General features: G+C 37.4%; 1 protein-coding gene across 3 annotated transcripts; it reads right to left on the bottom strand.

The window, feature by feature from the left end:
* Positions 1-1,472: 1,472 nt before the first annotated feature.
* nup50 (nucleoporin 50) lies at positions 1,473-14,375 on the bottom strand. 3 transcript variants are annotated; one of them, XM_067392423.1, is made up of 9 exons: positions 14,231-14,289; positions 13,471-13,549; positions 13,297-13,382; positions 13,111-13,194; positions 12,834-13,026; positions 6,560-7,141; positions 3,695-3,776; positions 3,491-3,609; positions 1,473-2,599 (listed from the first exon to the last, which is right to left on the bottom strand). In XM_067392423.1, the coding sequence occupies exons 4-9, from the start codon at positions 13,186-13,188 to the stop codon at positions 2,400-2,402; spliced, it is 1,254 nt and encodes a 417-aa protein (XP_067248524.1). In that variant the 5' UTR covers positions 13,189-13,194; positions 13,297-13,382; positions 13,471-13,549; positions 14,231-14,289; the 3' UTR covers positions 1,473-2,399. The 3 variants fall into 3 exon arrangements, with proteins under 3 accessions (XP_067248524.1, XP_067248523.1, XP_067248525.1); XM_067392422.1 differs by lacking the exon at positions 13,297-13,382 and having other exon boundaries at positions 14,231-14,375; XM_067392424.1 differs by lacking the exons at positions 13,111-13,194; positions 13,297-13,382 and having other exon boundaries at positions 14,231-14,375.
* Positions 14,376-15,165: the final 790 nt, after the last annotated feature.

The raw sequence follows: 15,165 nt of genomic DNA on the forward strand, positions 1-15,165 counted from the left end.
TCGCTGTTTGTGGAGATTAAAGAGTTCAGTCTCTCGGGAATTATTGTCTTTTGTGTTCATTCGGCACAACACCACAATAATCCACATGTAAAACTATGTGCAGCACACGTTATGGTAAGAGGCATGACCTTTCCGGGCAAGGTGCGCTCTCTATGGCTCTGGGTGCGCTAAACTGCTGTCGAATCACAACACAGGAAACGCTGGCACAATCAGAACTCGTTACGTATTTCTGAAGGAGGAACAAGGAAGTCATCAGCCCGCTTTTATGACAGTGGAAACAGTGGTATACAGAGAAGTAAATTATGTGAAAAATACTGTTTTTTTATACGCGAAACAGGAACACATGTTATATTGCACACTATAAACACAATCAAAGCTTCAAAAAAACACGAAAAACAGGACCTTTAATAAATATCCTGACGCATCTGAGCTATATAATGGCAGTGATACGGGTCAATGATTATGAGCTCAAGAAAGTGCTTCCATCCATCATAAATATGTGCTCCACACGGCTCCGGGGGGTTAATAAAGGCCTTCTGAAGAGAAGTGGTGTGTTTGTGTATTAAAAAAAAAAAAAAAAAAACATTTAGCAAGCAAATATCTATCTTCCAAATGAGCAACCTTCCGTATTCAATCTACGCAGTAAGTGTAAAACTCTAGCAGTTCACAAAGCTTACTCTACGTCCTATGCCTTCCCTACACCAGTTTACACTTTCTTCGTAACTTGAATACGAAAGGCGGTCTGGCAGAAGTGACATATTTTACTTAACTTGGTCATATATGGATATTTCTTACACAAACGCATCACTTCGCTTCAGAAGGCCTTTATTTACCCCCCGGAACAGTGTGGAGCACATATTTATGATGGATGGAGACACTTTGAGCTCATAATCATTGACCCGTATCACTTTCAGAACATGTTGTTAATCCTCTAAATGTACAGTATAAAACCAAGGGTCTATACAAAAATGGTTATATTAAACTTATTTAATGAGGTTTACAACCATTTCTGATATTTGGGGTCTAAATAGCGGATTTATAATTTCATTATTTTCTAGAACTGCCAGAATGAGTAACAGATACAACTTGGAGAGAGCTCACCCAAAAATAAATTGCCGTTGTTTCATCACCCTCATGACGGTCTTTCTTGCTTACAAGATTTTCTTTCTTTTTTCTGTCCATAAAATGGTCAGTGATCACCAAAACCATTTATTATAAAGTCATTTTGTGTTTCAAAGCTTTAGAATGAAATGAAGGCAAGTAGATAATGACATTTAGTACTAATAATTAGTTTGCGACCCAATGTTGGTTTGTTGTTCCATTCTTTTAAATTGGTGGGAATATGAAGGTCGAAGGTTAAATGTTATTATAAGTAATAAAAAAAAAAAAAATAAATAAATAAAAAAAGTAAAAAAAAGTATGCATGTCTGACTCAATTATGACACTTGTATAATTTTAATTGTTTAATTCAGTAAGTGGGACATCCATTTGTGCCAATTGTCATGAGTGTGCTGGAAAAGAAACGAGTCATTTGTCAGGTTCAGTTGATTTATTCACCAGTAAATGAATTTAAGGTAGATCGAGTGCTGCTCAACACTTTAAACACATACCTTACTGTGTAAGGCAGTAAAAAGGCCACTTACAGGAAAAAAAACAAAACTTCCAGAGGTCATCTTCAGGACAGATTGCCAAAAAGGTAGCATTCATTCTCAACCTCAGCAGTTCTGTGGTTTACATACATCAGGTCATTCAATGTACACAACAACATCCACACATGCCCTCAACCAAAATAAATACCATCACAGCAAGTACTGTGAGAAAATGAGCCATATAAAAAATAACTAGGTATATCTGATCACTTCCTCCTATGAAGAACTGTGGGGATTATTTTTGATTAGAGCAGTGGAAATCTTCTGATGCATATCCAAAAAAAAAAAAAAAATCTCAAGATCTTCAATGTAATACTGACCTCTAAATGACTCCTCCAGCAAGAATGGGAAAAAAGATCTTACACATGCTTGCCTCTGAAAAATGAGTCCGAATTAAAAACCAATCAAAATCCACTTAAAACAGTCGGCTCTGTCTAAACCTCGAAGAATTCCTTAAATAGCAGCTAAATTAAAACTCAAAGGAATGTCGATGAATCCAGTCTCGTGTCTTTGCTCTAACAAGTGGCCGCTGTCATTATTGATCGACTTCTCAACCATCTGATACAATGAGCAGCATTTACAGTAGGACCACGAGTGACTTCACAGTAGGTGAACCGATTGGTTTCCACCACTCTTCTAAACGATTAACGGGACGCAAAAGAACAGTTCTAGATCAGACAGACAGAGTAAATGTGTGGGTCGTGCGAGGCACGCTCAGTCAAACACGTAAGAACGAGGGTGGACGATGCTTTAGGCTTTCTTCTCTTGCAGGATTTGATGCAGTTCGTCTGCGTCCTCTGCCGTTTTCACGCGGATGAGCACCGGGACGGGGGTGCTGGGGTTCTTATCGTCCACTGGAGGGTTTGGCACACACACCACCATCACGTTGTTTTTGCCAGTTCGTGAGCAGGGCATGGAAGAGGGCACCATGATGTTCAGCAAGATGTTCCCTATGAAGAACCAGAAGAGCCAGTAAGCACAAACACATCATATCTGTTTTGTGTATAAACTAAAGCTGAATCAGAACTAAATCTTTCTGACTATTTGATTTATCTCTTAAAATTTATGTATTATCTGAAATTGACCAAAAATTTATTTTTTAAACTAGAAGAACCATTATTTCGACCACAAACATTCAAAATAATAAAAAAACAGCAATTTCTTCTTGTGTGTTTATGCATTTTTCTTTTTTTAATTAATTCGAATAAAAAAAAATTTAAATCCGATGGCTCCGAGTGCTTTGTTTGCACGCCCCCCCCCAAAAAAAAAATCAACTTTACAAAATATTAATCATCAATTCGCATTTCCAAGAGCACCACAATGCATACGTTATGTTGCGTGAACAAAGCACTCACTTCATAAAATTGAGGTTAAACCACTAGAGTAATGTGGATTACTTTAATAATGTCTTTACTGCCTTTCTGGGGCTTGAAAATGGTAGTTGTCTAGAATGTCAATGTTGTAATTAATCTGTAGTTAATGACAGAATTTTCATTTATGGGTGAACTAACCCTTTAAACTACAAGCTAGATGACTGCATTTAATGAAATGTCCTGAAGGGGGATCCAGAGCTTCATTTGTCCAACATAAACACACCATGTACCTCTTATCTAACTGCATCTTTATTTCACACTTAATATGATAAAGCACCATTGAGGTGATTATAATCACTGTGATTATCTCGGTCTCTATTTGTGACTTTATATTACACAATTGCCATCTCATAATTAACAGAACCTGAACATTCATCAATATTATCAGCCTGAAAAAGGTTTTAGACAAATCTTTATCTTGATACTGTTGACTGATGTATTTATGACACAGCTGCAGCAAACACTTACCCAGGTTGGTGTCGGCTCGCACTAACAGCTGAAGTTTGCTCTCAGCCACCATCTTCAGATGCAGCGTTCCAACCCCCTTCTCCTTGAACTCTCCGTCCTTCTTATAAAACAACTTACACCTACGGAAAGATCGTTTTGAAGCATAACATATACGAGAGACGCAGGTATTGTTTAAAGATCGGGTGAGAGGTACATGATATGTACTTTTTGGAGTAGAAAGCATCTTTCTCCTTGATCTCTTTCACCACAGGAACAGGCGGCTCCTCTGATTCTTCTCCATTTTCATCTACAACAGAAGAGAGCACAGTAAATTCATATCAGTATGTTACTGCTGCCTGATACTCTAAATATGAATCTGATTTCTGGATGAAAAACAATTATATTCATTATCAGCATTTCTGCACTAATCTTGAATATTCTTGTTATAAATGTGTTCAGTGAAAGCAACATGTCATCTGCAAGTTCTAATTGACAGACAATTTCATTAACAATTAAAACTGTCAGTGACATGAAGTGTATCTTGAACGTGTATTCTTCCCTCAAGGATGAACATTATCCACTAGCTAAATCTTGTGTATTTTGGTACATTGAAAACCTCCCATCTATATGACATTTATGCTGCGTTCACACCAAACGCGTCTGGGGCGTCTGATTTACATGTTAAATCAATGTAAACGCGCGTCTAGTCATCCTGCGGCGCGAATCAAGCGTATAGCGCTGCATGACTCGGCCGTTGATGCGCGAAGGGCGCGTTCACGTGCCTGACACCCTAGATGCCCGGGTTGAAAAATATGAACTTTGGCGTAAATTTGCGGTGCGTTAACCAATCAGGGACTCTGCTTTGGTAACGTGTTTATGACGTGATCAGCAGAGGAGACCAGAACAAAGATAATAGTCGCTGTGTGTGGCCACCCTGAGCTCTATGATGTGTCATCATATTTTTATAGAGACAGGAATAAAAAAAGACCTTGCCTGGAAGAGGATAAGTGAAGAAATCGGACAATCTGGTTAGTTGTAAAAAGCTTTGCATGATTTTAGCCGTTGATCATAGCCCACCAGCTCGCTAGCAAAAGCCGCCGGCATAACAGAGTTAAATTGCTGCTACTAGTTTACAACTGACAAGACGATGTGTTTATTCAGAGGATCTGTGCAGAAAGAGATGGAAGCCTCTCCCATGACGCGAATTCGCGTCTGAACACACTTTGTTTAGACGCGCAAATTGAGCTAATTTTACGCACGTCTCACTTCAAAATGTTCAAGCATCCAACTAGACGCGTCTGGCGTGAATTTGACGACCCAGGCGCGTTCGGTGTGAACGCAGCATAAGATTTCAAATCCAGTAAAGACAGGAACACATGAAGCCAACAAACTAGTGGCGACGAAAGCAGACTGCGGGGTTGGCTCACGTCGGCAGCGTCTGGGTCCAAAGTTGGCCTGACACATCAAACCGACGCTCAACAGCCAACGACCAAGTAGCACACCTGTTCTGCGCCTGCGTAAGATGAAATGCCTGTCCGTACCAGCAGGTGGCAATAACTGAACAGCCAATCAGAATGATCAGATGGCCCCACTGACCGAAAAGCTCCGACGCCGATTCAACATGTCGAATCGGCCAAAAAAAACAGACGAGAACAAACTTCAGCCGACGGTGCGGAACACAACGAGAAAACTTAGCCGGCCGATAAACAAAAACTGCCCGACGGCCGACCGTCGGCTTGGTGTGTTCTTACACTGTGTCCTAACCAGATGCGATAAGATTCCAGCGACGAGCAATTTGACTGTCCACACTAGACGCGACGCCAAAATGAAAAGCGATAAAAAAAATCAATCAAAAACAGCCAATCAGGAGAGAGTGTGGGCGTTCTCTCGGCAAGAGCACAGCAGACACAAAGAAATGGGCAAGTACATAGTAAAATTCATAAATATTATAGAAATTAAACATTATTTTAAGTATATACAAACATTACGGAGTGACTGAACTGATCTTTGTCAGTGAATACACTTGTTTGTTCGCATGTATGAGTTGACAGTTTCAATGTTCTTGAATGCCCATTTATTGATTTTCAAGATCTGAGGTGAATTAGCCAGTGTTGTTTTCATTACAGCTAAAAATCTGGTAACACAGAATGATATTCAAACTCACATTAGACGCTTTTAACATTAAATAAACACATAAACAGTACCAGATATTATCATTGCCATACTCTATGTGTTGCTGTTCCAGCCGCGAAATCGCGGAGAAATAGAAACCGTTTCTAAAAAAGAATCATCGTGTGTCGCCGTCGCGGCTGGTTAGGACAAAAACCGATTAACATGGAAAAGATACCTTTCATCACGTGTCGCCGCGTCACGGTTGGTTAGGACACGGTGTTAAGAGGAAAAAGTCCCATAAATGAGTGACTATTTTAGTCTTTCATCTTAAAACATCTTATTAACATCTCGAAAAAGATATTCGTCTTTCATGACCTTTTCTTGACTATTATTTATGCACATCCATATTTTGTGCAGAATACTGAATAATGGTGTTGACTTCATTACTAACACAAAAAAAGGGCTTAAAATAAAAAGAAAACAAATATATATCTTTGCACACATTAAATGCTCTACATTCATGCTTTTACATTATTTACAGCTTTCAATTTGCATATACTTCAAAAGAAAAATACTGTGCAAAATTGGGAAATTTTTAAAAATGTGTTATTCTAATATTTATTTAAAACCACTTTATGTCAAACCTGGAGTTTTAAAATCTGATAAACTATTTGAAATCAGATCATCAAATTATTGCATAAACATTATTTACATTAGGGGATGAATGATGTTCTGCAAGTCTGTCCATTTCTGCAGAATCTCTACAATAAACAAACCCTTTTTCTCCCATATTTCAACTGAAATGCACCATTACACAATTTCTTTATAACCCAAACAGCTAATATATCAAGAAAAAAAATAATAAACACTAATAAACACTACATTCTACTAGACAAATGAAACAGAAAGCTGCCCTGAAATAAATTAAACACTAAACTATCTGTGAATAAGTGAACACACTCTGCGCTGCTCACATACCTGCAGTCTGGCTGTTGCTGGCCGCATTCAGAGAGGATGACACCGCAGGACTGGCACTACTGACCGCTGATCCAAACAAAGACACGCCTGAGGATGAGGAGGAGAAGGAGAAAGACGGCGCTCCACTGGACGCCAGCGCTCCAAGCACAGCGCTGTCCACCTTCTGGCCGAAATTAAAGGAGACGCCCGGAGGAGCCGCAGCTGCTGGTTTGTCTGCAGCGGCATCATCCTTGTCTTTAAACGAGAAGGGCTGCGGTGCTGCACCGCTGACAGATGCGCTCACAGCAGAACTGGAGACAGAAGTTGCTGCCGTGCTTGACAGAAGCCGCTTTTCCACCTCACCGTCTGACGTGCCGCTGCCGTATTTCCTCTCGATGCTGGCCAGGTGTCGCTCATAATCACGGAAGATAGGGTTGAGGTCACACAGGGGGTTGTCGTTGACGTGTTTGGTGATCCAGTCGCGTACGGAGCAGTTCAGCGCAGTGAGTTGCCGGTTGTATTCTTTACTGCTGGGGGTGGAGCCATTAGAGGTGGCATCATCTGTGGGTTTGGAGGGGGTGGAGCTGTTGAAGGTTAAGGGACCTGAGGATGAAGAGAGCGACGCTGGGTGACTAAGAGCTCTGAAGAGCTGCAGAATTCCAAATGCTGCCTCTCTGCTAACAGTATAACTGCCGCCCATCCTCCTCCTCAGACTTTAGAGCGCACTCGCAGGTCAACTCAAGTCGAGTGACCTGATTCAATGCTACGTCATGGCCTATATAAGAACACTCAAAGGTCGTGGCAATGGATAAAATTCTGGTTTTCATAAAAATGTGACAAAAAGTGAAATCTACACACTTCACCTTGAAACATTTAAATGATGTTATGTTGTTTTTTGGTGCAAGTACAACTGAACATAAAAGGACATTACATTAAATATTATTACTACTTTGGTTGAGTTTAAATCAATTATATATTGCAAACCTATCTATTATGCATTACATATTCTAACGGAACCAGAATGTTCAATTCTGTTTCAATGCCAGACTTGTATTATTCTTTATAATTTACCCCTTCAAAATGGTACATAAATATAAAATCAAAAGATTACAATTCTGGTGGCAATATTCATTTTTAAAGTTACATTTTGAATGACAATGTTAATCGTTTTCACATTATTAAGACAAGTTAAGAAATAAGTCAGAAACAATTACTTTACAGAACAAATATTCATTAGTTAATCAATAATGTAATTATGTCTTGTCAAAACTTGTGGCACACTAATGAATCTCCTTGGTTGTGTGAGTGTTGAACTCATGAATTGAAAGGAAGCCAAATTCTCAATGTGTTCACTGCTGGGCATCATGTCAGACTGGGTTAAAAATACCAGTTTGTGGTTTATGGGGTAAACAGTCTCTGTGATTGCCAACTGAATAACAGACAAATACAAAAGCTGTGGAGATCTGAGAATACTGCTGCCCAAAATAGACTATGAATTGAGACCATATCCATAGTGAGCCACAAACAACTGGATTATTTATGAAGGTGGAAAGAGCAGTACTGTCAGTGCACAACTCCATCGCTTCATCGTCAGCTTTGAGACATATAGTAGCACAAATGTGCTCTATGTCCAAATAACATTCAAAAAATCAGTCAAGCAATAATCAATCCATATTTGCATTTGACCACAACGTAGTTTTGTCTGATCTTTGCTTGCAACTTCTCAAAAAATAATAATTAAAAGTAATAAAAAATAAATAAATAAATAAGGGGGGAAAAAACTAACTTCATACAGTGAGAGACTAAAATAACAATAAATATTCAAGATTCCCTCATTCAAGTAAATAGGACTTGGTCTTGGATGCACCAATCTGATATTCAGTATTGGCATCAGGTCCGATACTGCAATTTTTGTTAGACTGGATATCAGTCAGATGGGACCGATCCAAATCCGATATTATGCGGGTTCATGGATGTTATTTTAAACTCCACAAAAAGCAAAAACCATAAATGTTTTTGTGCACTATAGTCTAAGTCTTTCACAAGCCATTCAATAGCTTAATGTGAAGGACTAGGGCTGAGCAAAAAAAAAATTATTATTTTTTTTTTTTTAAATGTAGTCGATTCGATATTGATTCTTAAAAGCCACAAATCAATATTTCTATATTTATTTTTGCAAAAAAAAAAACATAATATCTGATTAACGTGAATCTTTCGTCTTCTCAACTAAATGTCAACCTCTTATTTCCGGACAGATAAAGAAACTATCACTGCCCCGAAGTTTATCATTTGCACGTGTTCTTAAGCCTTGCCAGTTTAAATATTCAAGTGCAAGAAGATGTGAAAGAACTCAATTCAGTACTCGCATGCACACATAGAAATTCACACGTCTCAGACAGCAGGCAAAAACTAAATTGAGGTCTTTTTTTCACGTCGTCTTGCACTTGAATGGACAATTTCACACAAAACTGTCAAAATGCCAGTCTTAGCGAATATCGTAGTAAACTTCCTTGGTTAGGTCTCAAATGAACGTAAACAGTATCGTAAATAGGTAAAAATTGCACGTGAATACTAGGGCTGGGCTTTCAGATTTCTTCGATTAATTCGATTTTAAAGTTTTGCCTCGATTTTATCATTTTTAAATTGTGAAATCGTGATTTAGTATAAAAATGTTAGCAAACGGTACAATTAGATAATTGACAATACAACAATAACTGTTAAGAAAAGGATCCGACCACATGTTGGCGCGCCTGATTAATCGCTCTCATGTGGCGCTCTACAAACATAGAACACATCACTAGTCTTAAGCGGTTGTTCACTTAGAAATGTATTATCGCCTTAAAAAAAAACGAGATGCGGGCAGTGGAATGGGGAAAAAAAGCAAAGTTATTAAACGTGAGTTTAACTTTTCTTTAATGTGACTGCCACATTTTTAGAATGCCGTTTCATAGGCGTGACACTGCAAAAGACACGAGTGCAACACATCCACAAAACCTAACAATAGGAAAAATAACGCAATGAAATGCAAAAACCTGTAAATAACTTCTACTCTATGTTTGATATTTCATGTTTGCATGATGTCAGGCTGAAAGGTGCTGTTATTTTCTGATAACAGCCTATTACTGGTGTTATTACTTTTTGAATAAGAAATACTTAGCTTAAATACTGTATAATCATAAATAATATAAAATAAGAAAAATACTAAGTTTGTACAACATTTTCCTTCATATTCCATGCATATTTTCTGCAAAGATATTTAACAAATAAGTCATTTGTTTTATATTTACATCATGTTGATCATTTCAGGTGTGTGCATTTGGAATAGAACTTTTAACCAGATGGTTAGTAGAGATAATTTTACTTGAATCATATTGTAGTTAAGTTGACTAGTTAAACAAAAAAAAAACTCCCGAGATGGGTGTGCCAGAAACTTTACACATGGTGGAGGGGAGAACTACTGCTTTGACAGGTATGATTTTTTTTGTTTTTTTTCCCCATAACAGCTAGATTGTCTTGCCTTGTCATTAATGTGGTGCATATTTACATATATGAATAATCATTTAAAGCATATTGTATGTTTTATTCACATTGAAAATAGATTGCATTTGACTGAAATTAAAGAACTGTCAGCAAGCGGAATAGCATCATGAATGTTTATATGGTTGTCAGTGCATCAGACTTCTGAAGTGGGAAATATGAAATTTCTGACAGGATGTAAAGGTAGCATTAATCTTAAGGTGACAGCAGCCTAATGTTCCTGCAGCTGTTTGTGTTTAATAAACAACAAAAGACCAAGGAGAAAAAAAAAAAATGAAAAAAATAAAAAAATAAAAAAACTCACTCACTCCTCTTGACTGAATAACTTTTGTAACTTTGAGGATTAATATATATACTTAATTTAGATTGAATGTTATTTTACATTTGATTACTTTATTCAATTTCTGCACTGTTTATCTTAATTTTTTCCATTTCATTTCACTTGTATCTAAAAATTTGGTGTCACAACCTTATTTATTACAATACAAGGTTACATGGGTAAAACAATAACTATTTTATGTGGCGATGACTACCGGGTGTGTCAGATCAAGAGAGCACTATAAACTGGCATGATGCGCACAGCAACTGGAATTTAAGACTGAAGAAATAATGCTCAAACTGCTGAAAAGATAGAATATGCTAGGATTTGTATGCACAATACCGCTTTTCTTTAGGTGCTTTTCCACAGAGTGGTACGGCTTGGCTTGGCACGACTCGGCTCGCTTTACTTTGGCTCGGGTTGCTTTTACACTGCAGTTTATTACCGCTTCAAAGTGGGAGGGATTACAGACTGATAGTATAGTTTTTGTTGTTGTAGATTGATTATATATTTTTATTCATTCGTTGTTTTTGTCTATAATGAAGTAGTGTGTATTTAGTGGATTGTATATAATAGTGATGCTCCGATTGATCGTCCACCGTTCATTCTCGGCCGATATTGGCTGAAAATAGTTTGATCGGCGAACCCCAAAAGCGCAGATCAAAAAAGCGATCACATGACATAAATTACTCGCATGACTTTTTCACACGTGCAAGCAGGGCGCACAAGTACACAGTTCTCCCGTCTAGAAGTTTTTCAAAGTGTCCGATAAAGACGTAAAGTTAGCCGTTTGCAATGTATGTCGTGATGAAATCCCTCGAGGTGGAAGCAAGCAACGTCATTTTAACACTACTAACATGATTAAGCATCTTAGAACACGCCATACAACTGAATATGCCGAGTATGAGAAACTAAACCAGCCGAAGCCAACAACATCCCCATCCCTCAACCAGCTGACTGTGAGTGATGCATTTAAACAACGTGATAATATATAACAGGAAAAAAAACTTGCCATAGTTTTGTCCTTTGTGGCAGTAGCCAGTTTTGGTGTAACAAGTTTTACATATAGCTGCCAATTATTAAATGTAATCAGTGTTTTAAGAGGCTACATTCCATTAAGCTGATCTGATGTGTGTTGGTCTGCCTAACCCCTCTTTGTTTGGAATAATTTTATGTTACTCTGCCTTATTTGGGATATAATATTCTACAATAATTAAGAAAAAAACAGCACTGGTATCGGATCAGTATCGGCTGATACTCATAAGATGTAATATCGGAATCAGATTGGTTATGAAAAAATGGTATCGGTGCATCCCTACGAAATGCCAAATATGGCAGCCGAGTGAAAAGACTTTCCTTAAAAGGGACTTTTACTTATTATTAAACACCCAGTTCTCGACGCATTGATTACCAATCCTGACGATGCATATGCATCGTTCTTGAAACATGTTTTTTGAATCATGAAACGTTAATTTCAGCCAATAATCGATGTAAAATGTTAAGAATCGGATTAATTGCGATTCTATAGCGTTTCAGTGCTTTAAAATATATACACATTAAAATACTACATGCGTGAATTGAAGGGAGACGTTGTTCCAATGAATGATAAATGAAATTTAACTTAATGTTGTTAAACTGCATGTGTGAAGGAAACTGCTGAAATAACTACAACATTAACACTGAAATAAGAGCGTGTGGTTTATCTATCAAATCAGATGCACATTAAAGTTACGTTTGTTACTATAGCAACAGTAGAAACAATAACAGTAGAAAGCATTTTCTTTCTGAATCACCATAAGGAAAATGTTCTGTATAAAGAGACGAAAGAGGGCTTTTATAACGATTCCATGAAGAAAAGTTAGTTTAGGATTAGTTGGGAAAGTGCATGATATTCTAGGGTAGTCTATCCATGTAAGCATTACTATGATTAATGTACCTGGAACACTTTAATAAGATTGTGTAGCCATTAACACGGTCCTGCACTATAGTTAACATGAACTAACAATACTTTTAAAGCCTTTTAAAATTTTGGCTAATGTAAATTTCTACAAACGCCAATTTTTAGGCTATTAAAATAAAGTTATGTAGCATCATTATGAACAAACATGAACTAACATTAACAATGGACAAAAGGTTGTTTTTTGCTCTTACTCTCTGACCTCCTGAAGGCCACTGTGTAATTCACACCCTTACTAAGACACATTGGGGGAAGCATTTCAATAACCTTATGAATGCATATAATTGAATCAAATCAAATTAAACAAATCGCATCAAATTTTAATGCGAATCATTTCGAATCAAACTGTTCTGAATTTAAAAGAAAATTATAAATTGTTCGTGAATCGAATACCTATGAATCATGAATCGAATCGATTCGCTGTCGACCCAAAGATTCACAGCCCTAAAATGTGTGTGTGTGTGTGTATAAAAACAACTTACCACTGTTAGTTTTAGAAGACGTGGGAACGTTAAAACCTCCGAAAGATGGAGCCACTGATGCCACACTGCCATTGGTCAGGCTGGACATAGGTTTGAAACCAGCGCCATTACCAAAGCCGGAAAATGACGACATCCCTGAGGCCGATGTCAGAGAAAACCCCTTAAAAGCTTTGAAAGCCCCTCCACTCTCTCCCTGTGACAAAAACACAAAACGCATCCATAAATCATCCTCAAAACAAACGACTTGATGCCTACTGGGACACAGGAGGTGTGTTACCTCTCCTCCAACGTTACGTCGCTTGGCTTTCTTGATGGAGCGATTCTTCATCACATCTTCACTTGCAACTGAAAACATTCCTGCCTGAAGTCACAATATATATATATATTTTTTTAATTATTCTTGGCTAAAATAATTTTAACACAGCATTATCGGTATGCTTGAATAAATCTCAAATAAAAATACCTCATTAGGATGTACAAGTAAAATTAAAACTGAGTAGTTCTGGGATTGGCAGAAATGGATACAGATCGGATAGAGGCTAGTGGTCACTATAAGATACTTTAGATTAGAGCATTTCCACTGGGAATGTTAATATGTTTCACAGTAAGAGTGTGTAGATGCTGAAAGGTGGCACACCTCCTCTCCTTCATCTTCCTGATCCCAGTTCCTGTCCGTCAACTCTTTTTCTGCAATCCTCTTGGCCATCACAGCTCAGCTGTCAAATAAAAAACATGATGTTTGGTCAGGAAATATGATCGATCCAAATAAACAGAACTGGGATTTCATTTAGAACTGGAACTAATGGAGAAATGCCAGATTCGATTAAAAACACAGTAAAGGAAGCAGAAGATCTCAAATCAACACTCAAGTATCAACTGATCCTAGACACCTGTTGAGGGTTAGTTTAGGTCAACAGTGTGGATTAGTTGAGGTCGATGGTCAAGGTTCAGTTTAGGTCTGGGGTTCCTAAACCAGGAAGTTGTCATGCTTTGTTTAACTGTTTATCATCACATTTGACTCATTAAAGAGAAGACAACATTCAAAATTGCACCATGATATCTAGAAAAATGAAACAGTGCTCAAGTTCCCTCAGATATTAACAACATGAGACATTAATTAGGTCTTTTAAGCGCATTTCATTTGAACGCCGTGACATATTGCGCAAACTACCGGCAGATGAATATTAGATGGCTCAAACGTGATTTTAATCGATTAATTTCGGATTCAAATAACATAATACTACATTCGCAGTGCGCGTGTCTGTTTATACGGTGCGTTTATGTGAATGCGATGGTTTAAATGTGCTAATGACGGGCCGGCTCTTAAATATATATCAATTTGATGTATGACGGATCGGTGTGAAACAAACCACCATTTAATCAAGTTATATACATACCGCACAATTTCCCGACAACCGTTCACGCCACACACACACAGTATCGACTGTTTGAATGATGACCGCGGGAATCTCGCGCATACAGAAACAGGCCGCGCGCTCACACCGCCATCTTACAAACGCATCTCACACTCCGCATGTGCAGTCAGAGCAGCGTTCTGCGCATGTGCAAAGAGTAGCGGTGCCCGCGCCTCACATTGCGCATGTGCACAGATCAGTACGCTTATGTTTGGAGCTGTGAAGAGAACGTAACCAATGGTTAAATTAGTTTAATATAACATATAGTTAAATAACGCAATTTTGTTTCAGCATGTTATATTTAAGTAATAAATTATGTGAATATTAGTCGGTTAAACGGTAAGAGGGAGGATAATTTCACAGTAGCACAACCATATGAAAAAATATAGTAAATACTAGTGTTTTTGAACCATACTATAGTAAAGTACTTTGTTGTGGTATTTCTGTAGTTGCTGTGATAATATAACAGCTATAGTAATATAAACAAATGACTTTACCCAATACTGTACTACGTTTTCTACAACTATAGTTGTAGTTTAGTGTAGTAAAAACTAAAGTATACTACAGTATTTATTACACTTTATCAGTTGGTAATACAGTATGCTGTAGCATTCATTAACAAAGTATTATAATATATACAAGTACACTACAATTTACTATAGTATGGTTCAAAAACAAAAAATATTTACTATAAGTATTTTTTCACCTGGGTTTATAACCTAAAACCTGATGCCTTAAAATGTGAGTTAACTCAACTTGAAGATATTTGTTTTAACTCAAAAATAGTCAAGACAACTTGTTACTTTAAGTTAAAAATTAAACTTAAAGTAATCATTGTCTTGACTATTTGTGAGTTGAAACAAAGGTTATCTTCAAGTTTAGTTCACTTATGTTCAGTTGAATTAACTTACATTTTT

The sequence above is a fragment of the Chanodichthys erythropterus genome, chromosome 8, assembly GCF_024489055.1.
Source record: "Chanodichthys erythropterus isolate Z2021 chromosome 8, ASM2448905v1, whole genome shotgun sequence".
NCBI classification, from domain to species: domain Eukaryota; kingdom Metazoa; phylum Chordata; class Actinopteri; order Cypriniformes; family Xenocyprididae; genus Chanodichthys; species Chanodichthys erythropterus.